Genomic DNA, 17707 nt, shown 5'->3' with positions numbered 1-17707 from the left:
CAGTATACAGGTCATTATATACAGGTCAGTATTTACAGATCAGTACACAGGTCAGTATTTACAGGTCAGTATGCACAGGTCGGTATATAAAGGTCGGTATATACAGGTCAGTATACAGGTAAGTATATACAGGTAAGTATATACAGGTAAGTATATACAGGTCAGTATATACAGATCAGTATATACAGATCATTATACAGGTCAATATACAGGTCAGAATACATAGGTCAGAATATACAGGTCAGTGTATTCAGGTCAGTATACAGGTCAGTTTTCAGGTCAGTGAACAGGTCAGTATATATAGATCAGTATACAGGTCAGTATACAAGTCAGTATATACAGGTCAGTATAAACCGTTCAAAATACACAGGTCAGTATATACAGATCATTATACAGGTCAATATACAGGTCAGAATACATAGGTCAGAATATACAGGTTAGTGTATTCAGGTCAGTATACAGGTCAGTTTTCAGGTCAGTATACAAGTCAGTATATACAGGTCAGTATAAACCGTTCAAAATACACAGGTCAGTATATACAGGTCAGTATTTGCAGGTCAGTATATGCAGGTCAGTATACACAGGTCAGTATATACAGGTCAGTACACAGGTCAGTATTCAGGTCAGTATACACAGGTCAGTATACAAGTCAGTATATACAGGTCAGTTTAGTATACAGGTCATTATATACAGGTCCATTTACAAAGGTCAGTATTTATAGGTCAGTATTTACAGGTCAGTATACTGGTCAGTTTTTACAGGTCAGTATATACAGGTCAGTATATACAGGTCAGTATACAGGTCAGTATATACAGGTCAGGATATACAGGTCAGGATATACAGGTCAGGATATACAGGTCAGTATACAGGTCAGTATATACAGGCCAGTATACAGGTCAGTATATAGGTCAGTATATACATTTCAGTATTTATAGGTCTGTATATACAGGTCAGTATACACAGGTCACTACATACAAGTCAGTATACAGGTCAGTATATACAGGTCGGTATACAGGTCGGTATACACAGGTCGGTATATACAGGTCAGTATACAGGTCAGTATATACAGGTCAGTATATACAGGTCAGTATACACAGGTCAGTATACACAGGTCAGTATACAGGTCAGTATACAGGTCAGTATATACAGGTCAGTATACAGGTCAGTATATACAGGGCAGTGTACAGATCATTATATGCAGGTCAGTATTTACAGATCAGTATACAGGTCAGTATATACAGGTCGGTATATAAAGGTCAGTATACAGGTCAGTATACAGGTCAGTGTATACAGATCAGTATACAGGTCAATATACATGTCAGTGTATACAGGTCAGTATACTGGTCAGTATAAACAGGTGAAAATACACAGGTCAGTATATACATGTCAGTATATACTGGTCAGTATACAGGTCATTATATACAGGTCAGTATTTACAGGTCAGTATGCACAGGTCGGTATATACAGGTCAGTATACAGGTCAGTTTACAGGTCAGTATATACAGGTCAGTATATACAGATCAGTATATACAGATTATTATACAGGTCAATATACAGGTCAGTATATACAGGTCAGAATATATAGGTCAGTATACAAGTCAGTATATACAGGTCATACTCAATGTGCAGGGTACTGGAGTGGTTGAGGTGGGCTTATACATAAACATAAACATAGACTAGAAAGATATTTAAACATTGAGCGAGTTTGGTAGTCCACGATTAATTTTAATCTGTATTGGGAAGCCAGCCCTTTGTGTGTAAACCCATTGTTTGAATGACCTCCCCGTACCTATGTCCCATCACCCCTCTCACACTGCCTCTTGTCAATCAATAGGTCAAATGGCAGGTGACCACACCCAGTTAGAGTTCCACAACATTGAGACGGGCATCGTGACGGAGAAGAGGTTCCTTTCACTGGTGCCCTCTAACTTCATAGGTCACCTGCAGAGCCTCTCCTTCAACGGCATGGCCTATATAGGTAGGTAGCCCATAGGTTAGAGTGGTATGTCAGTAATCGGAAGGTTGCTGGGTCAAGTCCTGGGCCAGGAGATGGAGAAGTGTTGAGCAAGGCACTTCACCCCAGAGATGGTACTCTCTCTCTGGAGGTACATTGCAGAATTGTGCTTCACAATGTGTCTATGTTCTTGGTAAAAAATAGATCAACAAAGTGTCTATTCTATTCTCTCTGTAGACCTGTGTAAAAATGGTGACATTGACTACTGTGAACTCAACGCCATGATTGGCTTCAAGAACATCATTGCCGACCCTGTCACGTTCAAGTCTCGGTTGAGCTACGTTGCTCTGACCACTCTCCAGGCCTACTACTCTATGCACCTGTTCTTCCAGTTCAAGACCACCTCATCAGATGGACTCATACTGTTCAACAGCGGTGATGGAAACGACTTCATTGTGGTCGAGCTGGTCAAGGGGTACGTTTGTCATGACAAATTGTACTATATGATAGTAATTCATATTGGAGGGTTGTGTGTGTGTGTGTGTGTGTGTGTGTGTGTGTGTGTGTGTGTGTGTGTGTGTGTGTGTGTGTGTGTGTGTGTGTGTGTGTGTGTGTGTGTGTGTGTGTCTGCATCATTATTCATGTGACTACCTGTCTTTTTCCAGCTACCTGCACTACGTTTCAGACCTGGGGAACGGAGCTCACCTGATCAAGGGCAACTCCAACAAGCCCCTGAATGATAACCACTGGCACAACGTCATGATCTCACGAGACACTAACAACCTCCACACCGTCAAGATCGACACCAAGATCACCACCCAGACCACCATGGGAGCCAAGAACCTGGACCTGAAGGGTAGGCTGCCTGGGGCTGGGGGTTTACGTAACTTTCTACTCTGACGGAGAGTGACATTATGGGTACAGAGTGACAGAGGAGATTACTGGTCTGCTGTTGGACAGAGCTAGTCACTATTGTTATGATTTTGGGGTACAGCATGAGATGTTTCTGGTCTGCTGTTGGACAGGGAGTCTTAATGACAGTCAGATGACAGTCAGGGTCCTGTTAATGGAATTATTGTATCACAAGGCCAAATATTATTATTATTTGTATTATTTGTATTATTATTATGTATCCTTGAACAGATGCATACTTCAACGCCCTTTGTCAGTTCTAGACAAGAAGTTCTGTTCATATATGCAGTTTATATCAGTACCTGCTTTTTTCCAGCAGGTGTCAGTGGTTCCACACTGGTCTATAACTGTGTATAAAGTATATTTAACATGTGTGTTTTTTTAGCAGACTCTCTTATCCAGAGTGACTTACAGATAGTGCATTCATCTTAAGACAGCTAGGTGAGCTAGGTGAGCCACATATGTGACCAACCGCCTTGATTCGGTCTTATGTAGCAACATTTGAAATGGTGTTTTTTACATAGGATAAAAGCAGAGAAACAGAGCTATGAAATGGTATATCATACACTGCATTTGAGGAAAATTGGGAAGGTAATTCTGCTTTGAAATTTGATAAACTTGTAACCTCACCTTTGAGAAAATGGCCTTTGAATGTTTTGGTACTACTGGAGAGCTCTCCCTTGTCTACACCTATTCAGGATCGTTCACATCCTCTTAAGCCAGCTCCACCCATCTCTATAAGGATTCACTTGTGAGGTCATGTGCTAAACAGTGACTAGTGTAGTAAAGATAATGACTAAAAGTGTAAAAATTTCAGATAAACAGAAAGTGGCCAGATAAAAATATTTTATAAATATTAGATGACGCTTTCCCAGACACACTTGTTTAAATTGATGGGTCATGAGAAAGAAATGCTATAACCCCCAGCCACATCTTTCTAAGTGGATGGGTCTCTACAGAAGGTGTAAACGGTACAGCGAAATGGTTACTTGCATAGTAGCAATATCAGAAATAGATATTGTCAATATAAAGAATAAAATATACAGTATGTACAAGAACAATATCAATAACAACATTAGTGATATTGGTGATAGATGAGGTAGTTATATGCATACAATCAGGGATAAAGTGGCTGAGCAGCAGGATAAAAAAATAAATAGTAGTGTGTTAGGAGAGAGTCATGTGACTAGAGACAGTGCATACAGTGCTTATGACTGAGAACTCACCCCCAGTGATGCACTAGTCCGTCCGAACCACACATGAACAAGGGAATATTCGGAGCCTGTTTCTGTCCTGCCCTTTGTCTAGCTGTGTCCAGTCCAGTTGGTGCTTGTACAGGCAGACCATCTATGGGAGGAAGGATGTCAGCATTGCGCAGCAGGTGAAACCTGGTCCCGACTGAGTTCGAACACTCCTTGCTGACAAAACCAGGCTCCAGAGCATCGAAGCTATAAAACAGGAATTAACAAAAACAATTGAGAAGACATTACAACCTTGCACAACATCAATTCACCTCCCAAGTTTAGATAAGAAGAAGAATTTCATACAATGCAAAAATATATATATTCATCTGAAGTGCTTCACAACACCAGCAATCTCAGACAATGTGTTCACTCTGGTCTTTCTGAAGCGATGCTTGATGAGGCCAAAGCACCAGCCAGGGCCAAACTAGGTGTGGCCTGTGATCAGGAAGTGAAGGTCCAGACTGTGGTGGAGCTTGTGCATGGTCCACCAGGCACAATACCAGATCACAAATGTGTTCTTGTTTTGGCCACACCTAGTGGTGTGTCGCCATTTGGCGAAGTGGAGTCTTTTGTTTAGACATGCTAGCTAAACAACCATAATCCCAAACCACAGAGTACTAGCAATGCGAAATGGAATTCTGAGATAACATTACTACACACAGATCATAAACATAATTGTAGCTAGCGAGCGAGCCAGCCATCTAACATCAGCTAGCTAGCTAACAGTTTAACTTGGTGTCTTTTGTTTAGACATGTAGCTAGCTAGCTAAATAATGAACCATAATCCCAATCCAAAGAGTACTAGCAATACAAACCGATTGTCATAGCTAGCTAAAGTTAACCAAATAGGTTCAATGTTAGCTAGTTAGCTAGCTAACACTAGGCTAAAACTAGCAATATGAAATGGCATTCTGAGATAACATTACTACACACAGATCATAAACGTAATGTTAGCTAGCAAGCCAGCCATCTAACGTCAGCTAGCTAGCTAACAGTCAGCTTTAACTTACAATGAAAACAACTTTCTGACAAAATTAGAAACGTATAATATCTTAAATTGTAGCTAGACTCGTTCACATATATGTGGATGAATGCTTCACGGCATACTGCAACCCCTTTCATTAAATAAGACGTCCTGTGTCATTTCCGTTTTGTTTGTACATCTTGCTTGATCCGTTGTGTCAAGTCAAACTGGTGTGTGACTGTGTGCAATGCCATAAGAATCATCAGATCTTTCTCCCTCTCTGTCACGGATGCCACGGTTGCCCTTCGTTTGAAGATGTAATCCAGAGACAGGTGTTTTATACAACAGCCTTCTGTGTTCTCTTTTCAACTCCCTCTGCATTTGCAATCAAATGGCAGAATTCTATTAATCTCTTTATCATACTCTGCTTCTACCAGACATTCCACTGATTTCAAAACTTGGTCAACTTCTTCCATGAAAACAAAACTGTTGATTGCTGTTTCTTCCCCATCACTGTCATCAGAAGACTCTACAATGTCTTCTTCAATTAAAATGCTTTTACCTAAATCAGGGATTTCCTCATCGTCTGATTCATTTTCAGAAAAGTAGTACAAAAAGTAGTACATCACAGCTTTTTCCCACTTACCTTTGTCGATAACGCCTGATAAATTCAGGGCAGCAATGTTACTGAGAGCAGTAGCAACATATTTGTAGTTCTCCGTGGCTAACATTATATATTTTGAAAAAACTGCAGTAGAAAGGGTTATCTAAACATAACGATTAGCTCATTTTATAGACACAAGATGCTACACCGCAGACCAATCTGAAACTCATCTCTCGGCATGTCCAGCCCACTCATTATCTCAGCAAATCATGGCTACCGGGAAGGTTCCTGCCTTTTTCTGTGGCTAAACCAACTAGGCTCAAAATTGAACAACTTTATTCATATTTACTGATGGAATACAAGTTTGTTATTAAGGAACATGAAAGTTCAAATGTTCCACAAGGCATTTCTGCCAAAAAACGCATTTTGTGTGGTGGCAGAACGGAGTACTCATGTCAGGGTGTAGGGTTTGATTGTAGGCTGAAGGAAGAGAGGGGAAGTTCTTCTGGCTGCTCTGTAGGCAAGTACCATTGTCTTGTTGCTCTAGTCCAGATGGGAGATGACAAGTGCCTGGATTAGAACCTGTGCTGCTTCCTGTTTGAGGTGAGGTCGTACTCTACGGATGTTGTAGAGCATGAACCTGCAGGAGCGAGTGACTGCTTTGATGTTTTCAGAGAACTTCAGGGTGTTGTCCAGGGTCACGCCAAGGTTCTTTGCTCTCTGGGAGGGGGACACCATGGAGTTGTCATCTGTGATGGAGATGTCTTGCAGTGGGCATGCAGCTACGTCTTGGGGGGAAGGAAATAAGTAGTTGAGTGTCATTCTCATAGCAAGGAGAGATCATGTGAGGATATGACATAGCACAGTGACTTGGTGTATAGGGTTGTTTTACTGAACAGCACCAATCCACTTTTCTGTTCTCTCCGTTTCTCATTCTGAATAGTCATGCAGGCTGTATTATAGACCCAGTGATCACCTCACCAGTGACATATTAACCCTTCCTGTCCCTTTGTCTCCCCCTCATGTGTATTCACCTCATCCTCTTCATTCCTATTAATAATGTAAGACTTCAACCAGAGAGCTATTTCCTTATCTGGTGATTGAATTTCTTGACATGCCACTATTCTTCATCTTCTTCCTCCCCCGTCCTTCACAGGTGACCTGTATATAGGTGGCGTGGCCAAAGAGATGTACAAGGAGCTTCCCAAATTAGTTCACGCCAAGGAGGGCTTCCAGGGTTGCCTAGCATCGGTAGACCTGAACGGACGCCTCCCGGACCTGATGTCAGATGCCCTGGCATGTGTCGGCCAGATAGAGAGGGGCTGCGAAGGTAAACACACACACACCCTAACACACAAGCTAACCCTGGCATGTGTGGGCCAGATAGAGAAGGGCTGAGAAGGTTAGAACTCAATCAAATGTATTTCAGACCTTTTTACATTAGCCTTTGTCACAAAGTGATGTAGAGTAACCTGGCCTAGGGTGACCCATCCTCTTCTGCCTGTAGCATGTAGAAAAACAACAATAAGACACATTGGCCACTATCAAAACAGAGATAAGACACCTTGGCCACTATCAAAACAGAGATAAGACACCTTGGCCACTATCAAAACAGCGATAAGACATCCTAGTCACTATCAAAACAAAGATAAGATACCCTGGCCACTCTCAAATTCAAACGCTTGTGGACAAATCTGAGCAATTCATAATGATTTCCTCTCTTTTTTCACTGTAATCAGTGAACTCTCATCTAAGATGCCTTCCTCAGTGCAAAGGCTGGTTGAACATTGAAGAAACGAAGACAATAACTTGTCAGAAATAACAGTGTATTTCGCCTTCTAAAGTCCACCAGCCTTCCAAACGGGAATATATTTTTTCTTTCTACATAGAAGTCCCTGTGAAAGAATCATTTTCATTCCACACTGTAGAAACAACATTATTTCCCCAATGCTTCTACTTTGATCTTGACAGCCTCACACTATGTTTCATCAGCCTCTTACCTAACTCATTAACAAACCTTTCATTCACTTCTCAATAATGTGAACACTTTTCCTTGTTTGTCAACAGTCCCTGTGTACTCTGCTCGCATATGCAGACACACACATATACACACACACACACAGACACGCACACACACACACACACACACACACACACACACACACACACACACACACACACACACACACACACACACACACACACACACACACACACACACACACACCCAAGTACAAAAAAACTCACCCTTTGGCACATGTTAACCTCCATAAACTATGTTGGTATGCTGTTAGAATATGTCAACAGCTGCCATTCCTCTACCCTCATCATTTCTGTTTCATTTGGCTACCATATAATCAGATTAATCTCAATGACAGTATAATCAGATTACTCTCACTGACAGTATAATCAGATTACTCTCACTGACAGTATAATCAGATTACTCTCACTGACAGTATAATCAGATTACTCTCAATCAGATTACTATCACTGACCATATTTGTACAAGCACACACACACACACACACACACACACACAAAATCACACACTGTGCTCTGTGCATGCTTAGTGAGTCTGCGTGTTTGCCAGAAGCAATCTTCTTGAAATATGGTTTAGATTTATGTTGCATAAATAATATTTTTAATTAATAGTTTTAATTTCAATGTCATCGTTCTCCACTCTTTCGGTGTAATATTGTTCTATATAATGATAATGCTATGACACAGATGTGTTGATATTATTGTTATTTTTGTTCCCAGTAAACTGGGGTAGTTTGGTAAACTGTTCCACACAACAGCATCAGAGTACAATACCATATTCAATATCCAAACTTCCAGAGGAAGATACGCAATGTAAACAACCCATGGAAGATCAGTTCAGTGTAGGTGTGATTGACTGAAGTGTAGGTGTGAGTGACTGACTGACTGAAGTGTAGGTGTGACTGACTGACTGACTGACTGACTGACTGACTGACTGACTGACTGACTGACTGACTGACTGACTGACTGACTGACTGACTGACTGACTGACTGATGTGTAGATGTGACTGACTAAAGTGTAGGTGTAAGGGACTGACTGAAGTGTAGGTGTGACTGACTGACTGACTGACTGACTGACTGACTGACTGACTGACTGACTGACTGACTGACTGACTGACTACCTGACTGAAGTGTAGGTGGGAGAGACTGACTGAAGTGGAGGTGTGAGAGACTGACTGAAGTGGAGGTGTGAATGACTGACTGAAGTGAGGTGTGACTGACTGAAGTGAGGTGTGACTGACTGACTGCCTGACTGACTGAATTGTAGGTGTGACTGACTGACTGACTAAAGTGTAGGTGTGACTGGCTGACTGACTGACTGACTGACTGACTGACTGACTGAGTGTAAGTGTGACTGAGTGACTGACTGAAATGTAGGTGTGAGTGACTGACTGAAGTGTAGGTGTGACTGACGAAGTGTATGTGTGAATGACTAACTGAAGTGTAGGTGTGACTGACTGACGGAAGTGTTGGTGTGACTGACTGACTGAAGTGTTGGTGTGACTGACTGAAGTGTAGGTGTGACTGACTGACTGACTGACTGACTGACTGACTGACTGACTGACTGACTGACTGACTGACTGACTGACTGAAGTGTAGGTGTGAGAGACTGACTGAAGTGGAGGTGTGACTGACTGACTGAAGTGTAGGTGTGAATGACTGACTGAAGTGAGGTGTGACTAACTGACTGACTGACTGACTGACTGACTGACTGACTGACTGACTGACTGACTGACTGACTGACTGACTGACTGACTGAGTGTAAGTGTGACTGAGTGACTGACTGAAATGTAGGTGTGAGTGACTGACTGAAGTGTAGGTGTGACTGACTGAAGTGTTGGTGTGACTGACTGACTGAAGTGTTGGTGTGACTGACTGAAGTGTAGGTGTGAGTGACTGACTGAAGTGTAGGTGTGAGAGACTGACTGAAGTGTAGGTGTGACTGACTGACTGACTGACTGACTGACTGAAGTGTAGGTGTGACTGACTGACTGACTGACTGACTGACTGACTGACTGACTGACTGACTGACTGACTGACTGACTGACTGCAGTGGAGGTGTGACTGACTGACTGAAGTGTAGGTGTGAATGACTGACTGAAGTGTAGGTGTAACTGACTGACTGACTGAAATGTAGGTGTACTGACTGACTCTGTTGTCTCACTGTCTACTCTCTGACATCTCTTCGTCTTCTCTCTGTCGTCTCTCCTTCTTCTCTCTGACGTCTCTCCTTCTTCTCTCTGACATCTCTCCGTCTTCTCTCTGTCGTCTCTCCATCTTCACTCTGACGGCTCTTCGTCTTCTCTCTGATGTATCTCCGTCTTCTCTCTGACGTCTCTCTGTCTTCTCTCTGATGTCTCTCCATCTTCTTTCCGACCTCTCTTGTCTTCTCTCTGACGTCTCTCTGTCTTCCCTCTGTCGTCTCCCCATCTTCTCTCTGACGTCTCACTGTCTTCCCTCTGTCGTCTCCCCATCTTCTCTCTGACGTCTCTCCGTCTTCCCTCTGTCGTCTCCCCATCTTCTCTCTGACGTCTCTCCGTCTTCCCTCTGACATCTCTCTATCTTCTCTCTGTCATCTCTCCATTTTCTGTCTGTCTCTCCATCTTCTCTCTGACATCCCTCCGTCTTCTCTCTGTTGTCTCTCTGTCTTCTCTCTGACCTCTCTCCATCTTCTCTCTGTCATCTCTCCGTCTTCTCTCTGTCGTCTCTCTGTCTTCTCTCTGACCTCTCTCCGTCTTCTCTCTGATGTCTCTCCGTATTTTCTCTGACTTCTCTCCATCCTCTCCTGCTTCTATTTGTGTTTCCTGTTAACCTCTATGGGCTAGGCGGGACGAATTCGTCCCACCTACGTAACAGCCAGTCTAATCCAGTGGCGCGATTTTTGAATCGTTTGAAATACTATTACTTCAATTTCTCAAACATATGACTATTTTACAGCTATTTAAAGACAAGACTCTCGTTTATCTAACCACACTGTCCGATTTCAAAAAGGCTTTACAACGAAAGCAAAACATTAGATTATGTCAGGAGAGTGCCCAGCCCGAAATAATCAGACACCCATTTTTCAAGCTTGCATATAATGTCACCAAAAACCCAAACCACAGCTAAATGCAGCACTAACCTTTTATGATCTTCATCAGATGACACACCTAGGACATTATGTTATACAATACATGCATGTCTGTTCAATCAAGTTCATATTTATATCAAAAAACAGCTTTTTACATTAGCATGTGACGTTCAGAAAAAGCATACCCCCCGCAAACTTCTGGGGAATTTACTAACAGTTTGCTAAATTACTCACGATAAACGTTCACAAAAAGCATAACAATTATTTTAAGAATTATAGATACATTACTCCTCTATGCACTCGATATGTCCGATTTTAAAATAGCTATTCGGATGAAGCACATTTTGCAATATTCTAAGTACATAGCCCAGCCATCACGGCTAGCTATTTAGACACCCGGCAAGATTAGCCTTCACCATAATCACATTTCCTATAAGAAAAATGTTCTTACCTTTCCTGTTCTTCGTCAGAATGCACTCCCAGGACTTCTACTTCAATAACAAATGTAGGTTTGGTCCCAAATAATCCATAGTTATATCCAAATAGCGTCGTTTTGTTCGTGGGTTCTAGACACTATCAGAATGGTAATCCACGGTCGCGCGCATGGCGCATGGCGTGACAAAAAATGTCTAAATATTCCATTACCGTACTTTGAAGCATGTCAACCGCTGTTTAAAACCAATTTTTATGCCATTTATCTCGTAGAAAAGCGATAATATTCCGACCGGGAATCTGCAATAAACTAAACAGCCGAATTAAAATACTCCACGGGGGCTAATCGCGCACGCGCCTCATTCCATTGTCACCTAATGGGACACTTGAATAAGGTGATAATCTGTTTCAGCCTGAGGCTGCCTCGTCAACCTTCATGATTTTCCCGGCTTCTGAGAGCCTATTGGAGCCCTGGGAATTGTCACGTTACAGCTAAGATGCTTACTCTTCAATAAACAGATGCAAGACACACGACTCCTTGTCAGACAGGCCACTTCCTGCATGAAACCTTGTCAGGTTTTTGCCTGCCATAGGAGTTCTGTTATACTCACAGACACCATTCAAACAGTTTTAGAAACTTTAGGGTGTTTTCTATCCAAACCTGAACAATAATATGCATATTCTAGCTTCTGAGTTGGTGTAGGAGGCAGTTAAAAATGGGCACATATTTTTTCCAAAATTCTCAATACTGCCCCTAGCCCAAACAGGTTAATAGAGTCTCTGACAACATTTCAGTGCTTTACTAACCTCTGGTAATATCTGCCTTTTCCTTTCCTTAATGTTTTGCTGACTTGATCAAGCATTGATGAAAGCTAATCTGCAAGGTATATAGCTTCGGTTTGTTAGATACAGTCTGATAATCCCTCTTCCTCCCTCTGTATTTGTAACCCCCCCCACACACACACATTACCCCAACCCACTCACACCACCACAACCCCCCCCCCCCACACCATAAAAACTTCTACAACCACCACTTCCACCCTCACCCCCTCGAACTCAATGACAACTCAGTGTTACGCCACTCACTCCCGTGTCATAACAATTGGGCTTCAGCCCCAGAAGAGAATACAAGGATCACTCACCTGTCTGCTAAACTGACCCCTAGATCCTATACCTATATCCTATATCATTGTGGAGATCTGAGAGGATTTGACAGTTGTAAGCAATATATAAATAGCTCCACCTTACCCTCTGATAGGTTTGTTGTAAGTTTCACCAAGTTTCTTATACCAATGAAAAGCTCTTGGATTTCCACAAGTGCATAGGGTGTAGGGTCTAGGGGACGATCTGGATTTGGACCACCTCCATCATTTTGTACAGTATGGCAGCCTCAGGGCCTCTTGTTATCATCTTCTACTAGTTTATTATATTCACTCTTGTTTATTTTGTAACATATGGTATACCTATTACATACAATTATTTTATTGCATGGGTCATAGTCTTCATAGCCACATATACATGTTACTCAATGAATGCATGGCATTACACCAAATCTATATGTCATTGTGGAATTTTGAATCAAAATAGATAGGGTCTTAGCTACCTCATGCTTGTAAGATAGCAACTCTTGTTACATATGTTATGGGTGTCAAATTTTACTGTTGTTATCAGTAGATACTATGTTATTATTTCAATACTATATATGTTTCATTCAGTACAGTATTATGAATATTGTATATGGGCCAATAGGATGAAAACATATACGTACTGTAAGTGCTAATCCACAAACCGCCATTCATTATAATAACAATGTTTAGTTGAATAAATTAGTAAATTATCAAAATTAAACTGAATAAAAATCATTACAACTTCATTACAAAATCATTACAACTAATTCACTTTATCCACAACCGCTACAACTAATTAAAGTTACTTGACATTCTGAATAATATAAAGCATTTTTACTAAGACACTGTCCAATATACATTGAACTACAATATTATCACACCATCCAACAATTTCAAAGTTTTTACTGAGTGACGGCTTCACCACCACAAATATACAGTTGAAGTCGGATGTTTACATACACTTAGGTTGGAGTCATTAAAACTAGTTTTTCAACCACTCCACAATTTTCTTGTTAACAAACTATAGTTTTGGCAAGTAGGTTAGGACATCTACTTTGTGCATGACATAAGTAATTTTTCCAACAGTTGTTAAAAGACAGATTATTTCACTTATAATTCAATGTATTATAATTCCAGTGGGTCAGAAGTTCACATACACTAAGTTGACTGTGCCTTTAAACAGCATAGAAAATTCCAGAAAATTATGTCATGGCTTTAGAAGCTTCTGATAGGCTAATTGACATAATTTTTGTCAATTGGAGGTGTAACTGTGGATGTATTTCAAGGCCTACCTTCAAACTCAGTGCCTCTTTGCTTGAAATCACGGGAAAATCTAAAGAAATCAGCCAAAGCTCAGAAAACTATTTGTAGACCTCCACGAGTCTGGTTCATCCTTGGGAGCTATTTCAAAACACCTGAAGGTACCACGTTCATCTGTACAAACAATAGTACGCAAGTATAAACACCATGGGACCACGTAGCCGTCATACCGCTCAGGAAGGAGACACGTTCTGTCACCTAGAGATAAACCTTACTTTGGTGTGAACAGTGCAAATCAATCCCAGAACAACAGCAAAGGACCTTGTGGCGATGTTGGAGGAAACAGGTACAAAAGTATCTATATCCACAGTAAAATTAGTCCATAACCTGAAACCTGAAAGGCCGCTTAGCAAGGAAGAAGCCACTGCTCCAAAACCACCATTAAAAAAGCCAGACTACGGTTTGCAACTGCACATGGGGACAGAGACTGTACTTTTTGGAGAAATGTCCTTTGGTCTGATGAAACAAAAATAGAACTGTTTGGCCATAATGACCATCTTTATGTTTGGAGGAAAAAGGGGGATGCTTGCAAGCTGAAGGACACCATCCCAACCGTGAAGCATGGGGGTGGAAGCATCATGTTGTGGGGTTGCTTTGCTGCAGGAGGGACTGGTGCACTTCACAAAATAGATGGCATCATGAGGCAGGAAAATTTATGTGGATATATTGAAGCAACATCTCAAGACATCAGTCAGGAAAAAGATTGGTCGCAAATGGGTCTTCCAAATGGACAATGACTCCAATCATACTTCCAAAGTTGTGGCAAAATGGCTTAACCTCTCTGGTCAACAGCCAGTGGAATCGCGTGGTGCAAATTACAAATACCTCATAAATGCTATTACTTCAATTTCTCAAACATATGACTATTTTACACCATTTTAAAGACAAGACTCTTGTTAATCTAACCACATTGTCCGATTTCAAAAAGGCTTTACAGCGAAAGCAAAACATTAGATTATGTCAGGAGACTACCCTGCCAAAAATAATCACACAGCCATTTTCAAAGCAAGCATATATGTCACAAAAACCAAAACCACAGCTAAATGTAGCACTAACCTTTAATCTTCATCAGATGACACACCTAGGACATTATGTTATACAATACATGCATGTTTTGTTCAATCAAGTTCATATTTATATCAAAAACCAGCTTTTTACATTAGCATGTGATGTTCAGAACTAGCATACCCACCGCAAACTTCCGGTGAATTTACTAAATTACTCACGATAAACCTTCACAAAATACATAACAATTACTTTAAGAATTATAGATACAGAACTCCTTTATGCAATCGCGGTGTCAGATTTTAAAATAGCTTTTTGGCGAAAGCACATTTTGCAATATTCTGAGTAGATAGCCTGGCTATCACGGCTAGCTAATTTGACACCCACCAAGTTTGGCCCTCACCAAACTCAGATTTACTATAAGAAAAATTGGATTACCTTTGCTGTTCTTCGTCAGAATGCACTCCCAGGACTTCTACTTCAACAACAAATGTTGTTTTGGTTCCAAATAATCCATAGTTATATTGAAATTGCTCCGTTTTGTTCATGCGTTCAGGTTACAATCCGAAGGGTAACGTGCGAGCGCATTTCGTGACAAAAAATTTCAAAATATTGCATTACCGTACTTCGAAGCATGTCAAACGCTGTTTAAAATAGATTTTTATGGGATTTTTCTGATAAAATAGCGATAATATTCCAACCGGGCGACGTTGTATTCATTCAAAGACTGAAAGAAAAACTTGGAGTCGTCTCGTGGACGCGCATCTCGAGTGTCATTGTTCCCTGCCTGACCACTCACAAAAACTCCTGCTGTGTTTCGCCCAGAGACTGCAGAGACGTCATTCCACTTTCTGGTGCCTTCTAAGAGCCAATGGAAGCCTTAGAAAATTTCACATTACAGCAGAGATGCTGTATTTTTGATAGAGATGCCACAGAAGGAGAACAAATTGTCAGACAGGGAACTTCCTGTATGGAATCTTCTCAGGTTTTGGCCTGCCATATGAGTTCTGTTATACTCACAGACACCATTCAAACAGTTTTAGAAACTTCAGAGTGTTTTCTATCCAAATCTACTAATTATATGAATATTCTCGTTTCTGGGCAAGAGTAGTAACCAGTTTAAATCGGGTACGTTTTTTATCCGGCTGTGCAAATACTGCCCCCTAGCCCCAACAGGTTAAAACTGAAGACATATTTATCAAATAACTCTCTGTAATTATTATTACGCGATTAAACTGATTAATCGTGTAACTGTAATTAATTAGGAGCTCAGGGCACCAAGGAAAATATTCAGATTACAAAGTTATAATTTTCCTAATATAACTTTCAGACATTATAATATCTGATCTATTAGTCTTCTGATTAATGACGTATAAGTTACCTCATGTCAGTCTCATTCCAAACGTTGTAAATTGTTGGTTATCTGCACGAACCCAGTCTTCACTATGAGTCATCCATACATCAATTGTCTTAAAATCATTTATTTACTAACTAAGTAATTCACAGAAATGCATAACAAACAGTAGATATCGTTACAAGAAATGATAAGAGGAATGTGCCCTAGTGGGCTAAACCGGCATGGCCGCTTGTTAGACAAAAGGGGAGTGGGGGAGGCTGAGAAGACACTACAGAGTTGATAATTATAACAATTGAAATGCTAATCCTTTGCACATGAACGCTCACTCATTCGGGAATAATTGCAATCAATATATATATTTACGCTCAGTGTGTCGTCGGGATCTTTGTTGAAAAGTTTGTTTCTGTTGGAGAGTTTGTCCGCGCTCTCTCTCTCTCTCTCTCTCTGTCATCTCTCGTTGGTAGGATGGATAGTTCAGAGTGACATTCATTCATGTCGTTATAGAATGGCGTTTTCGTTGGTCTTCGCGTTCAATGATACCGAATTCCTAGCTGCAGACTAGTAATTAATATCAAAGACTTGTTCTTATTCTGTCGGTATCGATAGTCTAAGAGTTTAACCACGTGGTATGGTTAACCTCTTACATCTAGACGTTCCGCTAGCGGAACACCTGCTCCAATATCCAATGATGGGCGTGGCGCGAAATACAAACTCCTCTAAAATCCGAAAACTTCAATTTTTCAAACATATGACTATTTTACACCATTTTAAAGACAAGAATCTCGTTAATCTAACCACACTGTCCGATTTCAAAAAGGCTTTACAGCGAAAGCAAAACATTAGATTACGTCAGCAGAGTACCCAGCCAGAAATAATCAGACACCCATTTTTCAAGCTAGCATATAATGTCACAAAAAACAAAACCACAGCTAAATGCAGCACTAACCTTTGATGATCTTCATCAGATGACAACCCTAGGACATTATGTTATACAATGCATGCATGTTTTGTTCAATCAAGTTCATATTTATATCAAAAACCAGCTTTTTTACATTAGCATGTGACGTTCAGAACTAGCATACCCCCCGCAAACCTCCGGTGAATTTACTAAATTACTCACGATAAACGTTCACAAAAAACATAACAATTATTTTAAGAATTATAGATACAGAACTCCTCTATGCACTCGATATGTCCGATTTTAAAATAGCTTTTTGGTGAAAGCACATTTTACAATATTCTCAGTAGATAGCCCGGCATCACGGGGCTAGCTATTTAGACACCCAGCAAGTTTAGCCTTCACCAAACTCCGATTTACTATTAGAAAAGTTTGATTACCTTTGGCGTTCTTCGTCAGAATGCACTCCCAGGACTTCTACTTCAATAACAAATGTTGGTTTGGTCCAAAATAATCCATAGTTATGTTCCAACAGCGGTGTTTTGTTCATGCGTTCAAGACACTATCCGAATGGTAAATAAGGGTCATGCGCATGGCGCATTTCGTGACAAAAGATTTCTAAATATTTCATTACCGTACTTCGAAGCATGTCAACCGCTGTTTAAAATCATTTTCTCGTAAAAAAGCGATAATATTCCGACCGGGAGTCGTTGAATCCATTCAGAGACGATAGAATAAAAACATGGTGTCGTATCGTGCACGAGCATGTGTCCCTTTGTC

At 40.8% G+C, this 17707-nt stretch overlaps 1 protein-coding gene across 9 annotated transcripts in view; it reads left to right on the top strand.

The window, feature by feature from the left end:
- The window catches only part of LOC106611148 (neurexin-1a), a 778513-nt gene that overhangs the window by 356137 nt on the left and 404669 nt on the right, over positions 1-17707 (top strand). For all 9 annotated transcript variants that reach the window (XM_045724959.1, XM_045724909.1, XM_045724917.1 and 6 more), the window contains 4 exons: positions 1835-1978; positions 2192-2429; positions 2620-2810; positions 6835-7008. In XM_045724959.1, the coding sequence (XP_045580915.1) occupies positions 1835-1978; positions 2192-2429; positions 2620-2810; positions 6835-7008 (747 nt within the window). The remainder of the gene's footprint in view (positions 1-1834; positions 1979-2191; positions 2430-2619; positions 2811-6834; positions 7009-17707) is intronic.

The sequence above is a fragment of the Salmo salar genome, chromosome ssa01, assembly GCF_905237065.1.
Source record: "Salmo salar chromosome ssa01, Ssal_v3.1, whole genome shotgun sequence".
Lineage (NCBI taxonomy): Eukaryota > Metazoa > Chordata > Actinopteri > Salmoniformes > Salmonidae > Salmo > Salmo salar.
This window is presented reverse-complemented; position numbering and strand designations above follow the sequence as displayed.